General features: G+C 50.4%; 1 protein-coding gene across 2 annotated transcripts in view; it reads right to left on the bottom strand.

The window, feature by feature from the left end:
* PACSIN2 (protein kinase C and casein kinase substrate in neurons 2) overlaps positions 1–16696 on the bottom strand; it is a 149417-nt gene that overhangs the window by 9406 nt on the left and 123315 nt on the right. For both annotated transcript variants that reach the window (XM_008579999.1, XM_008580000.1), the window contains exons 3-7: positions 11578–11734; positions 8861–9096; positions 7266–7421; positions 3532–3707; positions 975–1095 (exon numbers count right to left, since the gene is read on the bottom strand). In XM_008579999.1, coding sequence (XP_008578221.1) covers positions 975–1095; positions 3532–3707; positions 7266–7421; positions 8861–9096; positions 11578–11734 — 846 coding nt within the window. The remainder of the gene's footprint in view (positions 1–974; positions 1096–3531; positions 3708–7265; positions 7422–8860; positions 9097–11577; positions 11735–16696) is intronic.

Here is a 16696-nt window from a genome sequence, read left to right as displayed (position 1 = left end):
CAGGCCCTGGGCCAATAACCCAGCATGGACCAGGTTACGGCATCCCCCCAGCAGCCTGAGGAGATGGGTGCTGTTGACGTTCCCATTTGATACATGGGTAAACTGCGTCACTGAATGGGCAAGTGGTTTGCTCAGCATCCCAGGTGCAGTGATGAGGCAGGACCTGAATGCAGTCTGCTACTGATCAGGTGAAACCACGGGGCCCACACCCAAGGCAGAGGTCACCCTCAGCATCCTCGCCGAGACCTTCCCAATCCCGATGCCATGTGCTTCAGCGCCCCTCACGAGGACGGGAAAATCCCTCCTTCAGGGAACAGGGGGTGGCAGGATTTTCAGCCACTGCATTCTATGCTGCCGTTGGTGAGCCAGGTGGGGCCTGGTGACCCAATCCCAGGGCTGGACAAATCCTGAGATCCCCAGGCCCTCACATTTTGCAATGTAAAGATATTGAAAAGATTAAACTCACAGAATGGGAAAAGAGGAGAGTTGGTCCTGAACCAAGATTCATTGAATTCATTGTCTGAAGTGTGGAAAGTGAGGAGGGACACCCACTGAGACCACCTCCCGTTCCTTGGTCCACTGTGAGTGAGAGTGAGGTCTGGGGGCACTGGCTACTTGCTTCCTGGCCATCCTGCAAGGTGGGACAGAGACCCAAGCTCCCGTGTATTCTGTGGCTCCTGGGACTCCCAAGGAAGGGAATGCCAATGGTCAACAAGAGACAGTCAAATGTTCCTAACTGGAAAGAACATAATTGCACCTTCACCAGAGATTCAGAAGGCCTTCAGTATTGTCCCAAGCCCCCCAGTCTCCAGACATCACCTAGGTTTGTACCCTATCTATGCATAAAGGCTGCCTAATAAATAGGGCAAAGGCAACCCAGAGTCTGAAGTGAGAAAGATATCCTATTAACTTAGCTCTGTGGGGCCAGGTCCCCTCCTACGCTGATGGGTCACGGGTGCGTAGCCACATCTTACCTCAAACTGTGGCCAGTTCATGGCCATGCCCGGCCCGTGATTGGCTCTGAACCACCGCAGGTCCTCCACCGCGTCGGCCGCTCTGATGCTCTGCTCCAGGTCACGGTAAATGGTTTTGTAGCTAAGTTAGAAAGATGAGCACAGCTCTTTTGGAAGGCAAGGACCAGCCACATTCGTCCCAACCCAGTGCTGCCCACAGCAGGCCCTATGGTCCCTGCAGTCCATGCTAGAGTTGACCTCATAGACACAAATCAGGAGCACCTCTCCCCTGGCTCAGGTGGAAGGTCCCCCTGCTGCCACATGCACAGATGGAGGACAAACCACCACCCCAGCTTCAGCTTCCAACCCCTAGGTTTTAAATCAAACCAGCTGACAACAATTGCACTCTGCTCTGCATCAGATAATGCAAAAGTGCCAGCATGTAGGCTGTGCTACAGAACTTCAAGGTTAGGAGCCAACCTAGAAACGTCAAGCCTAACCTGTCCATTTGTCAGATGAGGAAACTGAGGCCCAGAAAGAAAAAGTGACTTGCCCATGCAAAGTGGGTGGTAGACCAGGGCTCCTGACTCCAAATCACTCCAAATGGGCACCACTCAGTGTGGTCCCATTCAATTAGGTCCAGAGTTGTGGAAGAAAATACTGGAGAGTGTCAGAAAGTCCCCCTCATCCCTTCGTCTCCATCAGAAAAGCTAAAAGGTTTACATCCTAATGTGCAAATACAGCGTGGGAAGATCACGGACACTCTGGAGCCCACCCGCCACCAAGAGGGTGTGGGGGCACCCTCTGCTTGGCAGCTCAAGCCAGTTACCTTCCTGGAAATGCTGCTCTGCAGGGCAGGAGTATGTCTCACTTCTGGAGCTGATATTTCATTTATAGACTGTATGGCCAGCAAGTCATGACCTTCTCTGGGCCTCCTCTGTTGAGGGGGCGTGATACCTTCTGTTAAGGGTTGAACTGTGTCATCCAAAAAAGAGATGTTGGGGCCGGCCCGTGGCTCACTCGGGAGAGTGTGGTGCTGATAACACCAAGGCCCCGGGTTCGGATCCCATATAGGGATGGCCGGTTAGTTCACTTGGGAGAGCGTGGTGCTGACAACACCAAGTCAAGGGTTAAGATCCCCTTACCGGTCATCTTTAAAAAAAAAAAAAAGAGATGTTGGAGCCCTAATGCCAGTACCTTAAAATGTGACCTTATTTGGAAAATGGGTCTTTACAGAGATCAAGTTAAAATGAGGTCACTAGGGTGGGCCTTCATCTAATATGACTGGCATCCTTATAGAAACGGGAAAACTGGACATGGAGGGAAGGCCACAGAAGACACAGAAGGAGAAGAGAGCCAGCCATGTGACTGGAGTGATGCAGTCACACGCCAAGCAACACTGGCAAACGCCAGGAGCTCCCTGAGGCAGAAAGGACCTGCCTGGAGCCTCCAGAAGGAACGTGGCCCTGTGATGCCTTAATTTCAGACTTCTGGCTCCAGAACTGGGAGAAAATAAGTTTCTGTTGTTTTCAGCCCCCAGATTTTGATACTCTGCTACACCATCTACTGGTCAGGTGGCTTGGAAGACTCAATGAGACAAGCTATGCCAAGTCTGGGCCTGCAGCTGAGGACAGTCACAAGTTATTCTACACACAGAAGAGCTAGACACAAACCGCAGCCCTGACCCACTGGCTGTGCAGCCATGGGCAGGTCATCTAACCTCACCCAGCCTCAATTTCCTCATCAATGAGATGGTGACATTGCCACCTACTTTACAAGACTGTCATAAAGATTAATTGATGGTGGCAGAGTAGCTGCCCAATAATTGTTGCATTTGATTATTTTTATACAAAAGGAGACAAAGAGAACATAATTTCTATTAACAACAAGCCTTGACCTGCGATTCATTTCTAAACAGCTCTGCTAGAAATCTACGGCCCTCAGCTAGCCTGTACCCTGATGAAGGTGTCACAGGACCAAAGATGAGGAAAGCGCAGAAAATACCTCATGGCTTCTGTGTCATGATAACTCAGAACAGAATCTCAGAGGGTCTATGCTGCCCCCAGGGGGCTCAGAACCACTAAGAAGTCCAGGGCTCAGTTGGCAGCAAGCTGCTCTGGAAGAGAAAGACCTCATAAAGGGCCTCAGAGTACGACTGTCCTGGGGGCGGGGCACACCCAGCTCAGGAAATGCTGGACTCATCTGCAGGTAGATTTCAAATACGCTGGCTGTGGCTGGCCCTAGCTGTGCCCCAGAATAGGCGGCCCTCCCTTCCTGCTCAGACCTGTATGCAGAGCTGGCAGAGTGTGCCATGACTTGTCTGCTCAGCCCAACGATCATCTGGGCTAGCCAGGCCTTCCACAGGCAGCGGACAGCACCTGCAGCTGCAGATGGGCTCAGCAGAAGGGCCAGCCCACCCTGGCGTCAAGATTACAGAAAAGCAGGACAACCTAACAGTTAGGAGAAGACTTTCTGATTAACACTGCCACCCTGAGCCTCGGGAGCAGCAACTGAGTTTTACTCAAAAGCAACTTTTCACTGACTTCATCAGATGTTTTTCAGCTCAAAGGAAACATACCTGGCCACATTTGACAGGTCTAGGTGCTTCTGAACCTCCAGCAGAACCTCCCGGAAGAAGCGCAGACGCTTCTCCTCAAACTGCTGGCACTGCTCAAACACTTGCTCCATGTTCTCCATGTACTGGGGAGTGCCCTGGTCAAGCTCCTTCAGGGACTTCTCGTACTTCTCTCTGGTCTAAACGAAAATCCAGGCACAAGATGAAGGCTCATTTCCATTCAGCCTCCCCATTCACCCCACCCACCCTGGAGCTTCTCAGGCCTCCCTAGATTCCAAAACCCAAAGATCATGATCTCTGGAGTCTGACAGACTTCAAGTTCAAGTCCTGGTCCCTCCACTTCTGCATGACCCTGAATGGCCTAAACAGGTAAATGTAGGTGAAGGCCTGGTCACCCTGGAGCTCGGTGTGCATGTCCCCAAGCATGTCACATGCCTGTGTCCTCTCTCCCTGTGGGGAAGGGCTATGCTGAGTCACCCTGGACCTTTGGACCTTGCCCCCAGCAGCAGTGGCTCGGTGAGTCACCCAAGAAACAAGGTCATGGCTTTAAGTGCCAGATGGACCTGGGGCCGAATACTGGCAAGCTCTCTCGTTTTCTTGGAGCCTCACTGTTCTTATCAGAAAATGGGGACACTTTCTCCTTTACAGTGTTCTGATATTTCAACAACAGGCACAAAGCTGCAGGAAGCAGGTGTTCAAAACCCTTGTTCCCTTGTCCTCTAGCCCCCTCGTCCCCCTAACACAGCCATTCTGTTCAGGCTATCCCTGAGAAGGGGAACTACAAGAAAGGAAATAGTAACTGCAGGTGTGCCCTATCTCAGGAGGGCCTAGGGACAGCTGGAAAATGTATGAAATTCCTAAGAATTGGCTAAAATGAGAGCATTCATCTGGCAGGGCTGTACCTTGAGGTTATTAACCTCCCATTTGCACAGACTTCCCTGCACCTACCCCTTGGTGGTGAGCCAGGCCACCAGTCTGGTGGCCAGGTGGGCTTGCTAGCTGGTGGGACCATGATATCCTCCTGGGGTGAAGTGAGGGACAGCAGGGCTGGGGCCACAATTTATTGCAAGTTTTTCCAGTACTGAGACCCTGAGAAGTGAGGGGAATGGTCAGCTATGCTTTCCTGTCCCTGAAACATGTGCAGGCCTTCTGAGGAAGGACCAAGTACTCCCTGAGCCACTGCAGGCCTCTGGAGCACCTTCTCTGCCTGCTCCTGGGGCCCTGCATCTACTCCACCCACCCTGCTCCCCTTGCAGATAATGCTTCCCACAGTCATGACCTGGGACACTCCTCCTTAGGCTTCAAAGAGACCCCTCTTCTCAAAGCCTTCCCCAACCTCCCAAGAGCAGGTCCCACCCTACCCCTGCCCTCTGCCCCTCTCATGGCATCAGTGGTTTCTTGTTCAGCTTCTGAGTCTCCTAAGATGGCTCAGTTCCAACCACCCAGGACACTGTGTAGAAGCCCTAGCTCAGAGACGTGAGATGCAGCTGTGCATTTAAGCACCCACATCCTGGGGATACTGTCAGAGCAACACAGAGCATCTGCCTCTTGGGAGCCTCCTGGCAGGCCTTGGGTACCCAGCAGGATGAGATGCTTCCTGCTCTGGGCTCCCCAGGCACCTGGCCTCTGCCCCTCCTGCTGAGTCCCAGGCCTGCCCCAGCACAGGCCAGCTGCTGAGCAGAGTCATCACTATTTGAAAAATCCCCATGCAGACCACACATGGACACATGGAGCGAAGTGAGAGACAGCCTTCCCCTCATGAGGACTGTAACATCTCAGCATGAACACAAGAAGCTCCTTTCTGATGGATGCTGCAAGACGCAGGCACTGCCTGGCCCGTAAGAAAGGGGAAGGACATGCACAGCCAGTCAGGGCTGGTTTACAAACTACTTCCAGAAGGGTGGTGCGGAGGGACTGAACTCCTCTCCAGGACTCTAAGCCCACGAGGACCACTCATGTCCTGAGGTCACAGAGGCAGGGAGGGCCCCTGAAGGGAACTCAAAGTGCCCCAATCATCCTGACAGACACTTCGAGTATGACCTCGTGCCCTGCAAGTGTTTTGCAGGGGCATCAATCTGGTGGTATCTGTTCAGGGTGGCTGTAAATAGAAAGGCACCGCTCCACACACATACCCCTGCACATGCAGATGCTTCATGTTTCCTCCAGGAGCCTTCCTGGGCACATGATTCCCTAGGGTCCTGGCAGAAGCCTTAGAGTTCCTGGCCCTTATGTTTCTCAGGCCCAGCTGCCCCCGCTTCAACAGGCAGTTCCAGGTTCCTCACCTGATCCCACAGTGAAGGCACCTGGGCTGCTGCATTCTTGGCCTAGCAATGGGGTCCGCTCTCCAAGGGGCTCTGATGCTTTCTTTGAATAACGAGATCTCATGTAGATGATATTTCCCCCTTGCTACGCTGACGACAGGGTAGTGTGGAATGGTGGAGAAGGGTACAGGCTTTGGGGTCAGAATCCCTGCTCTCACATTATTGGGCAGCACATGATTTAACCTCTCTGACCTTGGTTTCCTTATTTACAAAACAGGGATGCCACCGCCTAATTCACAAGGGTGCAGAGATGCTCATTTGAGGCCTGGAAAGGCTGGAGGGTAGGAAGGAATCGGCTCAGGACTCCTGCTTCCCCTTCCACCCTTAAGGCCTGTTCCTGGAGAGCAGCCTCTCTTTAACTTCATTCCATCTCTTCTGCAAATCCAGGTTGGGAATCTCTCTCCAAACACTGGACAGAGCAGGCCCTTGGCAATGATATCTTCCAGTCCCCACCCCCTTACATCAGAACAAAGGAGGGGAGGTGAGGCCAAGGGCTGAGTCCCTCACTTCCTGGGAACTTTTAAATCACAAGGAGATGCTGGGTAGTTTTTAAATCCTGTGACTCTAGGATTTTCCAGGAAAAATTACTACCTATCTCTGTGGAGCACTTCAGTTTACAAAGTGCTTATACAAAATCATCTCATTTGATCATCTCACTAACCCTCTGAGACAGATAATCTCCTCACGATAGAAACAGAAGGACAGCCAGGATCCCACATGGCCTGTGCACTGTTATTTCTTGGTCGAATGCTACCATCTGCACCCTCAGCTCCTGCAGCCTCTGCTGTGCTCTTTGGGGCCTGTCATCCTGTTACTCCTGAGGTTACAAGACAGCTCCATCTCCTCTCCCAGCCCTCACTTCCCTAGGGTCTCAGTGCACTGGGCTTCCCAGACGTGCTCTCCTGCCCGCTCCATACAAAACAGAGCAATCCTTCTAAGCCACTATGACCCTCCTCTTGGCGCCCTACCCTCCCTGGGCTCCAGGCCCTTCTTGTTGGCTCCCTGTCAGCAGCATCCCAAGCTCCTTACTCCACCTGGCTGTCAAGGCCATTAGGAATTTGTTCCTCACAACCCTCTACAACAGCTTATGGGTCAGTTCCCTGCCACTGGCCACACCCATTCACACCTCTGTGTCCTGCACATGCTGCTCCCTCCCCGCAGCAATCCCAGCCACCCTTCAAAATTTCCTGGGAAGGGCCCCCCAACCTTGTTCCCCTGAGTTTGGCATTCATCTGCCCCTCATCACAGGCGGGCGCAATGGCAATGGCTATGGTAAAGCTAAGGTGCTAAGCTTCTTGATATATTTATCCTCCTATCTACCCATCCAACCAAGCAGTTACAAAAGGTTTACCATGTGCCAGATACATGATCAGTGACACACTGACACGCAAGGGTAAAAGCAAGTGTGTGACATACCTTAAGAACATCTTGCTTGCATTTTTCTATTTTATCCTGCAATTTCTTGAGCTGTTCAGGGTTGAGGGATGGGTCTGCTTTGCTGTTGGCTTCTCGTGAGATGGCCAACTTCTCCTCCTTGCATGCTGCGTGGTGGGCTTTCTTTGCTGCTTCTACCTACAAGAAGAATGAATTCCTGAACACCACGGTGCTGAAAGTTCAGAATCCTCACTAGTAACATCTCGGGGAAATGCCTGTGCTCAAGACGAGAACAGTGGGTACAAAATTGTATATACGCTCTAATTGCAATTAGATATAACAGAGGAATTCACTCCAATATTTACTGTGTGCATGCTCTGTGTTGTGCATGATTCTAGACATCAGGGACACAGAACAAGACAAAAGAACCTGGATTACATGAAGCTTTCATTCAGCTTGGGGGAGGCAAATGCAGGAAAAATCAAATGCCAGAGTCAGAAGGTGGTTAAGTGCTGTGGAGGAAAATAAAGCTGGGACAAGAGACAGAAAGCACTGGCAGTGGCTGACAGGATTTTATACAGAATAGCTGGAAGGAGGTGTGGCTTATCTGAGTGAACAGCATGCCAGGCAGCTGGAACAGCAAACACAAAGGAAATTCCAAAGGAAAAACCCAATGCGAGCGAGAGGGCTTTGCTGGGAAGGCAGGAGGACAGGCCACCTTTCGCATAGTTTTAATGGCCACTTCACTCACACTCACACACACACACACACACGTATGTGTATGCATACTGATTTAACAGATGCTTCCTTATTTGAGCCAAAGCCACAGATTTCATTCTAGAGGGAAAGAAGAGTGTAGCAATGGCCTTGTGACAGGGGAATAGTTTCATTATGAATAGAGCCAGGGACAAGAAGGAAGAGAAATGAGATGTGGCAAAAGCCAAAACATGGGGAGAACAGGAAAGCCTGTTATAACCCAAAGACAGAGGCATGTTCTAGATGATTCTAAGAAGCAAGGCAGCACAGCTCCTGTGAGAAGCTAGGTGGAGGGGGCAGCACGTCTACCACCGTCCACCCCATTCCAGTGACGAATGGGGGGCCAGGCTGAAGGCAGGAGGGAATGGATGACAGCCTCCAGCTGGCCAAGGCCCGACAGATTGATTTGCTACTTTCAGAAAAAGGAATGTCAGTATCATTTGCAAATTTAGGAGAAAAACCCATGCAAAAGAAAGAAAAAATTTAAATTAATCCTCTATGCTAAACTAAAGGGACTTTTCAGTCTCTCTAGTAGAAAATTCCCCAGGGTTGGGAAGTACTGTTAGTGGTTAAGAGCTTGAGTTTTGGGCCCTACCACCAATGCACAGTCTGATCCTCAGTTTCCAAGTCTATAAAATAGGCCGGTAAGGATTAACTTTAAAGAATGCACATAAAGCACTCAGTGTCTTAAACCTGGGTAAATGTCTGTCACTCAGGTGTCCAGCCTGAGGAGTGGCTTTTCCTCTACTAGCTGTGGCCTCCTGTGCCTAAGGTAGTTGGCAGGAATTCCTGGGAGTGAGGGGAGGGAGTGCTGCTGGGGGCTCCTGGGGGACAAGCGATGAGGAGCCCAGGCAGGGATGCAGCCGGCAGGAAGGAGGCACCTCTTTAAGCTTCTTGGCCCAGGGCTTCTGTGCCTTCCGAAAGCTGTCCTCAGCTTCTTTGGTTTCCTTAAAGCCTCCCATCATCTGCTTGTGAAAGGCTTCCTTCTGCCAATTTTTGATCTTCTCGAAGTCATCATTCATCAGTGAGGCCTTCACCTCGAGGTGCAGCTCGCTCACTCTCTCTGCCTCGGACATGACAGCAATCCAGGCCTTCTCCACTGTCCCATACTGCGGCCCTGGGCATGGGAGAGAAGCTGTGGGTTACTGGGCAGCGGACCAGTGGTGGGGATTTCCTCTGTTAACCCCCTCAGCTGATCACACGGGAGTTTAGGCTGGTGGCCTGGCTGTCTGGCCACGAGAAGGTTTCCTTCTGGTTGCTTCAGAAATTTTTCTCAGTGGCTCTGTTCTCTTTTCAGGATTAACTTTAAAGGATGAACATAAAGCACTCAGTGTCTTAAACCTGGGTAAATGTCTGCCACTCAGGTGTCCATCCTGAGGAGTGGCTTTTCCTCTACTAGCTGTGGCCTCCTGTGCCTAAGGCAGCGGGCAGGAATCCCTGTGAGTGAGGGGAGTGCGTACTGCTGGGGGCTCCTGGGGGACAAGCGAGGAGGAGCCCAGGTAGGGAGGCACCTCTCCCTGTTCCTGAAACTGAATTTGCTCTCCCCTCTTCTGTTAGGAAAATTGGGGAATTAACATGTATCTCCTTTTTTTTAAATGCCACTGAGCTCTTTAAAAACTCAAATTTTTGCATTGTGGAAGTCTTAATTTGCTCAAGGATGGCCAGAGAAGGGAGGACCTCCTGAAGTGAGGTCTCCCAGGCTGCTCTCCCAGGCTGCTCCGCATCCACCCCCACTCACACCTTCCCTGCAGTGGCCCCGTGATCAGATTCCTGAGCTCGCTGGCCCCTTGCCAGCCCCGTGCCTGTCTCCCTCTCCTGGACCACGCATTGTGGAAGTCTTAATTTGCTCAAGGATGGCCAGAGAAGGGAGGACCTCCTGAAGTGAGCTAAGCGCTCTCCCAGGCTGCTCCGCATCCACCCCCACTCACACCTTCCCTGCAGTGGCCCCGTGCTCAGATTCCTGAGCTCGCTGGCCCCTTGCCAGCCCCGTGCCTGTCTCCCTCTCCTGGACCACTCTCATTCCCTCCCATGAACTCTGCCCTAGAGAAGAAGCTCTAGAATGCTGGTGGGATGGAAGAATGTCTCCTCGCAGAATGGAAGCCCTGTCCTGGGCGGAGGGAGGGGAAAGAGACAGGAACCTGCCCTGGCCCCAGTGGAAATCTCTCCATGGTAAGGTAGGGGGCTGAGTCGCCTCACTCCCTACTCACTGATCGCAGTCCATGAGGCTCAGGAAGGAAACTCTTAATGCAGACTGTCATTTTTGTTAAGGGAATAGGGTGGGGTGGTGGGAGGCTTGGGAAGGAGGGAGAGCTAGGACAGAACTGAGGGTGACAAATGAGAAGACCCAGAGCCTTCTTCAAGGTCGAACAGTGACTGTCTGAGCTGAGTACTGACAGGCATGGGCTGGGCTGGGCTGTGAGAACCCAGAGGGGGGCACGTAATTCTGGGGTTTGGGACAGTGGAAATGTGACCATGGAAGTTTGACGCCTCTGAACCTCTAATCCCTCGTGTCTGCAAAATGAATATGCTCCCTGTCCTGCCTCGGTCTGCAGTACCACAGCCAGGTCCACAAGGTGAGGGTGGCAAGGGTGCTTTGTAAACCTCAAGTTCTAAATAAAGAGATGGGACGGCGCTGACAGCAGATCCTGAGAGAGGGGACTCGGGCAGATGAAGTGAAACAGGAACAGCTACCATTCGCTGAGGGAGCTCCTCACCCAAGTGTGCTGCTACTCCTCACCCACGTGTGTTGCTCCACAGCCAGGCTCCTCCCTGCACCAAGGACTGTGCTAAGCGCCCCCCACCATGTCCTATTTCAGCTTCAGGGGAAAGGACAGGCAGCTGGTCTAGACACGGCTGGCCCCTCACCTAGGGTCCTGGCCCCCCTGGTTGGCTCTTCTGAGGATAGCTGGTCATGACAGAAGAGTTACGCCCAAACAACCCCAAGAAACTGCTAATCTGCTTCTGTGCCTGGAAATCCTGTCATCAGTGAAGCGCTCCCTCTGCTGCTGGTAAGCTTGTTCCTAAGCACAGTCCAAATCTACACAGGAAAGCTTCTGAATCTTCTGAGCTTTTTGGTAAGGAGGAAAGGGGACAAAACCTCCACAAAACACACCCATGGTTATTCCCTTTAAAATTCAAAATTAGAAAGCCCGCTGGCTGTCACCATCTAGTCTTGTCTGATTTACTATATGGCCAAGTTTAAAAATAAACAGCTCTCAATGTTAGAAACCAAGGTGCTGAACAGCAAGGACTTTTATTTGATAGGAACTTAGTCAAGTTTTGGCCCTTAACGAACTGTTCTGAGTTACACTGGCAAGCATGTGTCCTACAGACAACAAGGACTGAACAGGAGACTGCTTGCTCAGAGTAGTCCTGTGTCCCCAAGGAAAGGGGACAAAAGCTCACGCAGCCTGTGCCTACTGGGTGACAGGCACCCTGCTGCTCCCCCATAAAAATCACAGCCATAATTATGAGATACACTCCTGCCCCAATCTTATGAGAGGAAACTGGCACAGGGAGGGTCTATGACTTTCCCAGAGCCCCGGCTAGTAAGTAGCCGCCGCCAGGGCTGAGGTGCCCTGTGCTGTGGCCTCCTTACCCCTCTCCACAAGCTGCCTCCAGCGCCGGGCCCACTCGGTGAGCTGCTGTGCATACCCCTTCTCAATGCGCGCCCGCTCGTGCAGGCAGTTCATGAGGTCGCTGCACAGGCGGTGGCCATCATCAATCCGCTTCACGGTCCGCTTGTAGTTCCCGACCTAGGAGACAGACCACACCGTGAGGTTCCTGGGAGTAGGACAGCCTGCCCCTCGCTTCTGCACAAACGCCTCCACGCCAACCAGGCCCCAGATGCTCACCTCAGGGGTTGTGCTTACTGCTCCCCCTGCCCCATAGTTTGAAAGGCACACTGCATTGTTAGGAATAAAACCAGGAGGCTTGTTACCTAACAGGCACATACAAATCAGTGAAGGGAAGCCTCTCAATATTCCCTAGGCCTGGTACTGAGCAGAAACTGACCCATGGGTCGAAAAGAGAGGCAGACGTGCTTGGGAAGTATTATGATGCAGGGAAGCACGGGGCTGAGGATGCCTAGAAGGGCATCTCACACACACCGAGGGGCCAGAATGCCTTCCCTGAGTAGGTGACATCTAACTAAAAGGCTTTTTTTGTTTTTGTTTTTTAAACAGGAAAATATTTTTTTAGTAACTCAGATTGAAATGATCTTATAATTCTTGGCTAAAGGCCTTTTGATCACAGCTGGTATAAACATGTCTTCAGTGCTTTCTGCTTTGATGTCATCACATGCTGGATGATTATTACTTCCAAATTATAGCAATAAACACTACTTCCCACTGTATCAGCCCGTTTATGTTGCTTATAACAAAATACCTGAAACAGGGTGATTTATAAAGGAAATGAAATTTATTGTTTACAGTTTCTGAAAATGAAATTTATTGCTTACAGTTTCTGAGGCTGGGAAGTCCAAAGTCCATCTGGTGGTTGTAACAGTGACCCAGGGGTCTCACATTGCAAGATGGTGGAAGCAGAGAGAGCAGAGAGGGAAAGAGACTCTCCTCTCCTTTTAAAGCCCTCAGAACCACACCCCTGACCACCATTTTAAATCCATTCACTACTGCACAGTCCTACAATCCAATCACCCCTTCAGGGCTCCACCTTTTATTACCGTAATAGGATTTCCCACCCTATTAACAGTCACAGTGGGGGCTAAGTTTCTAACACATAAAACTTTGGAGACACAACTCAAGCAAGCTTCAATGACTTTTGGGGGGACATAATTCAATCCACTACACCCACTTACTGAGCACCTACTCTGTGTCAGGCACATGCTAGGTGTTTCATACCTCCAAATATTGCCACCCCTTACCAACTAGAATAACTGTCCCCATTTTACAGATAAGGAAACTGAGGCTTAGAGAAGATACATAGTTTGCCAAGATCCCGTGGCCACAGTGGCTGAGCTAAAGGCAATTTCTCAAACAGTTCCTGGTAGGACAGTCTTTGTAGTAAATCTCAGACTCTTCTCTTTGTCAAGGGCCAAGGACAGTTTTGACTACTTTTTTTTCAAATATGGAAGGAGAAACTAACTCATGTAAATTATAAATAAGAAGAATAATTGAGAAAATGTAAACAGCTAATTTGGGGTGAAAATCCGTATGTTTCATTCTTTGAGCCACTGATTTGAAAGGATACAAGGTAGCTGAGACCTGAGTACCCAGAGGAAATATGACAAAAAAAAGATCTATTTTCATTCTTTTTCTCCCAGTGTCTTCAAAAATCTTAGTCAAGCTCTTGTCAGTTTTACTTTTTCTAACAGTCTCTTTGCCTGGCTGATAATTCTCAGTATTTTACGTCAAAAAATGATCTATTTTCATTCTTTTTCTCCCAGTGTCTTCAAAAATCTTAGTCAAGCTTTTGTCAGTTTTACTTTTTCTAACAGTCTCTTTGCCTGGCTGATAATTCTCAGTATTTTACGTGTTTAGAGTCATTCTGGAAGTTACTAGAGAACAGGATGGACTATGTGCCTGCTTTTGCAGAAAGGAAGAGTTTTCTCTCTGCAGTGCAGGTTGTAGAGATAAACAGTGCAGCCTGTTTAACTCCGATTTATGAACAATTCAAACCACCTAAGTTCCTCCTATCCTGCGCTGAGTTAGCCAGGTGAGGAGGAGGGCTCTGGAAGGGTCTGCAGGAAGGCGGGGAGGGATGGTAAAATCCTGCAAAGGGACAAAACACATGGGTCCTGAATAGAGATGGGCAAGGGGAGAGAAGACGGCTGCAGCACCCAGAGGAAGGGCTGTCCCCGAGGCCACAGCTCTAGACAGGCTGAGATAACTCCACTCCTATGGGAACCAGAGCCCTGGTGACAACAAGGGCCCCTAAAGGTAGTTAGCCTGGGAAGCCTTGTCCAGAGGAACGGTGTGATTTCCAGGGGGCTCACTGGCATGTGGGAACCGCTCTCAGACTCGTCATCAGTCATCCTTCCCTCCACAGACCCGCTCCAGCCCAGGTGTGGCCTGGCTGTAATTCCTCAGCAAGGCTGGCAGTTCAGAGCTCATCAAAACACGGGAGCTGATGCTGAGCTTCAACTCCATGCTTCATCTGCCCCTTTTAGAAAGGCAAAAGCAAGCATTTTCACAACCCGTTGGAAGCGACATCACATGCTCGCTTCCCTTACAGTGGGGCCTTGCTGTCAGTTTGAAATTTACAGCAGGATGAAAAAAATACCCAACATAACACAACTCAGTATTGCTGAGCCAGTGGCAAGAGAAGCTAAGATAATCACAGCCCAAATTTAGCCTCAACAGTCAACGTGAAACCACGATGCAGAGCTGGATTCATCTCCCTGTTACAGACAGAACTCAAATGAGTAATCAGCACCAAAATGTGTATTTTGGCTCTCTAGAAACCTTCCCGCCTCTCTGATTTTCAAAACGCTTGGGAAGAGATTTAGGGAAAAGAAAAAAGATATTTCTTAACAAGTCACAATTTGGTACAACCCATCAGCACACACAGTAGCTGCTGCTCTTGAAATCTGAAAAGCGGCGATGAATACAGAAAGGATGTTTCAGTAAGCCTGTCTCTTAGGTTTCCATGCAAGCTCTCAGTTGGTCCAGGAGGTGACACAGGAGCCTGTGGTAGCCCTGCAACCACTGCTGGGGACAGGCAGCAGGCTGCAAGCGCAGAGCCAAGAGGAGAAGGGAGTGCGCCAGATCAGGAGCAGAGATGCTCCTCGATCACTGGTCCCGCTGCCTCCTATTAAGTGAGACAGCTCCATGTTGGCTCATGACATGCCATCACTTTAAGTCACCATCTCCATAAACCACCAGAGACAGAGCAATGTGGCAGTTGTCCTAGGAGCAGAGCTGCTGATGGCTGTTTTTCTAAATTGAGACAGGCAAAGTCACCCTTTGCAGGGATACACTTACATGTGTTTCGACAAATGTGTACCATTGTATAACCATCTCCATATCAAGGTACGGGCCATTTCCATCCCCTTCAAAGTTCTCTTGTGCCCTCTCCTGCAGTCCATCCCTCCCACACAGTCCCCGGCAACCACTGATGTGATTTTTGTCCCTTTTCCAGATGTTCAGGATACATGGAATCACACAGTATGTAGCCTGGCTTTCGTGACTGGCTTCTGTCACTTACCTTGATGCTTTTGAGACTGATCCATGTTGTTGCCTAGATCAGTAGTTCATTCCCTTTTATTGCTAAGCAGTGTTCTATTGTATGGAAATACCACCATTTGTTTATCGATTCATCCCCTTACTCTTTTTTTTATTTTTTTCCCCTTTTTTTTGTCTTTTTTCGTGACTGGCAACGGATCGCAACCCTCAGTGTCGTGCCTGTACCGGACCGGGACCGGCAACGGGATCGCAACCCTCGGTGCTGCGCCCGCCCCTCGCTCAGCCAGTGAGCGGGAACCGGTCTGTATGTGGGATCCGAACCCTCGGTGGGAGCGCCACCACACTTCCCAAGCGGCGCACTGTAGCAGTGCGCCACCGGGCCGGCCCTCGACTCATCCCCTTGAAGGACATTTGGGTTGTTTTCAGTTTGGGATAATTATAAATAAAGAAGCTATAAACATTTGTGAAAGTTATCAGTATCAAAATGGAGTCACTAATGTCAAACCCTAACAAAACAGAGCTGGGAGGCCATGAAGGAAGGGCCCTAGCACATATGTCTCTGATGGGAACTACACAAGAAATTCCTGGAAACTGCAGCTACTTTCACAAGGACACGTGCCTCACAACATCTGCCTCCACCAAGGAGCTAATGCTAACTCCTGCAACAAGCCCCTGTAAGCAATGGTCTTTCTTTCAAAACAGCTTACGTGGACTCCTCCCTTTGTCTTTAAAAGCTTTCCCTGTTATCCCAAACCCCTTGGATGTGCTATATCTGTCACAGCATGCATATCCCAGATTGTAACCTCCACTATACCCGACTGAATGCTCTGCTTTGGTGATTTGGTTTCTCTCTCGCTCATTTTAGGTTGACACGTCATCTACAGGTCTCTGTGTGGACACATATTTTCATTTCTCTTGTGAAAATACCTAGGAGTGGAATTGCTACATGGCACGTGTACATTTAACAAAACAGCCACACCATTATCCAAAGTGGTGCATTATTTTGCATTCCCGTCAGCAACGTAGGAGGGTCCCAGTTGTTTTGAATCTGCATCAGCACTTAGTATTGTCAGATTTTTCTTGTTTTTATTTTAGCCTTTCTATTTAGTGTGAGCAATGTCTCACTGTGACTTTAATTTTCTTTTTTCTTTTTTTTTTTTTTGTCTTTTTCCGTGTCCGGCAACGGAGCGCAACCCTCAGTGTCGCCCCCGTACCGGACCAGGGACCGGCAACGGGATCGCAACCCTCGGTGCTGCCCCCGCGCCTCACTCAGCCAGTGAGCGGGAACCGGTCTGTATGTGGGATCCGAACCCTCGGCGGGAGCGTCTGCCGCACTTCCCAAGTGGCGCACTGTAGCAGTGTGCCACAGGGCCGGCCCAGTACATTTTTTTTTTTTTAGCCTTTCTATTTTGTGTGAGCAATGTCTCCCTGTGGCTTTAATTTTCTTTTTTCTTTTTTTTTTTTTTGTCTTTTTCCGTGTCCGGCAACGGAGCGCAACCCTCAGTGTCGCCCCCGTACCGGACCAGGGACCGGCAACGGGATCGCAACCCTCGGTGCTGCCCCCGCGCCTCACTC

This window comes from Galeopterus variegatus, unplaced genomic scaffold, assembly GCF_000696425.1.
Source record: "Galeopterus variegatus unplaced genomic scaffold, G_variegatus-3.0.2 Scaffold2000, whole genome shotgun sequence".
In the NCBI taxonomy this organism is placed as follows: domain Eukaryota; kingdom Metazoa; phylum Chordata; class Mammalia; order Dermoptera; family Cynocephalidae; genus Galeopterus; species Galeopterus variegatus.
This window is presented reverse-complemented; position numbering and strand designations above follow the sequence as displayed.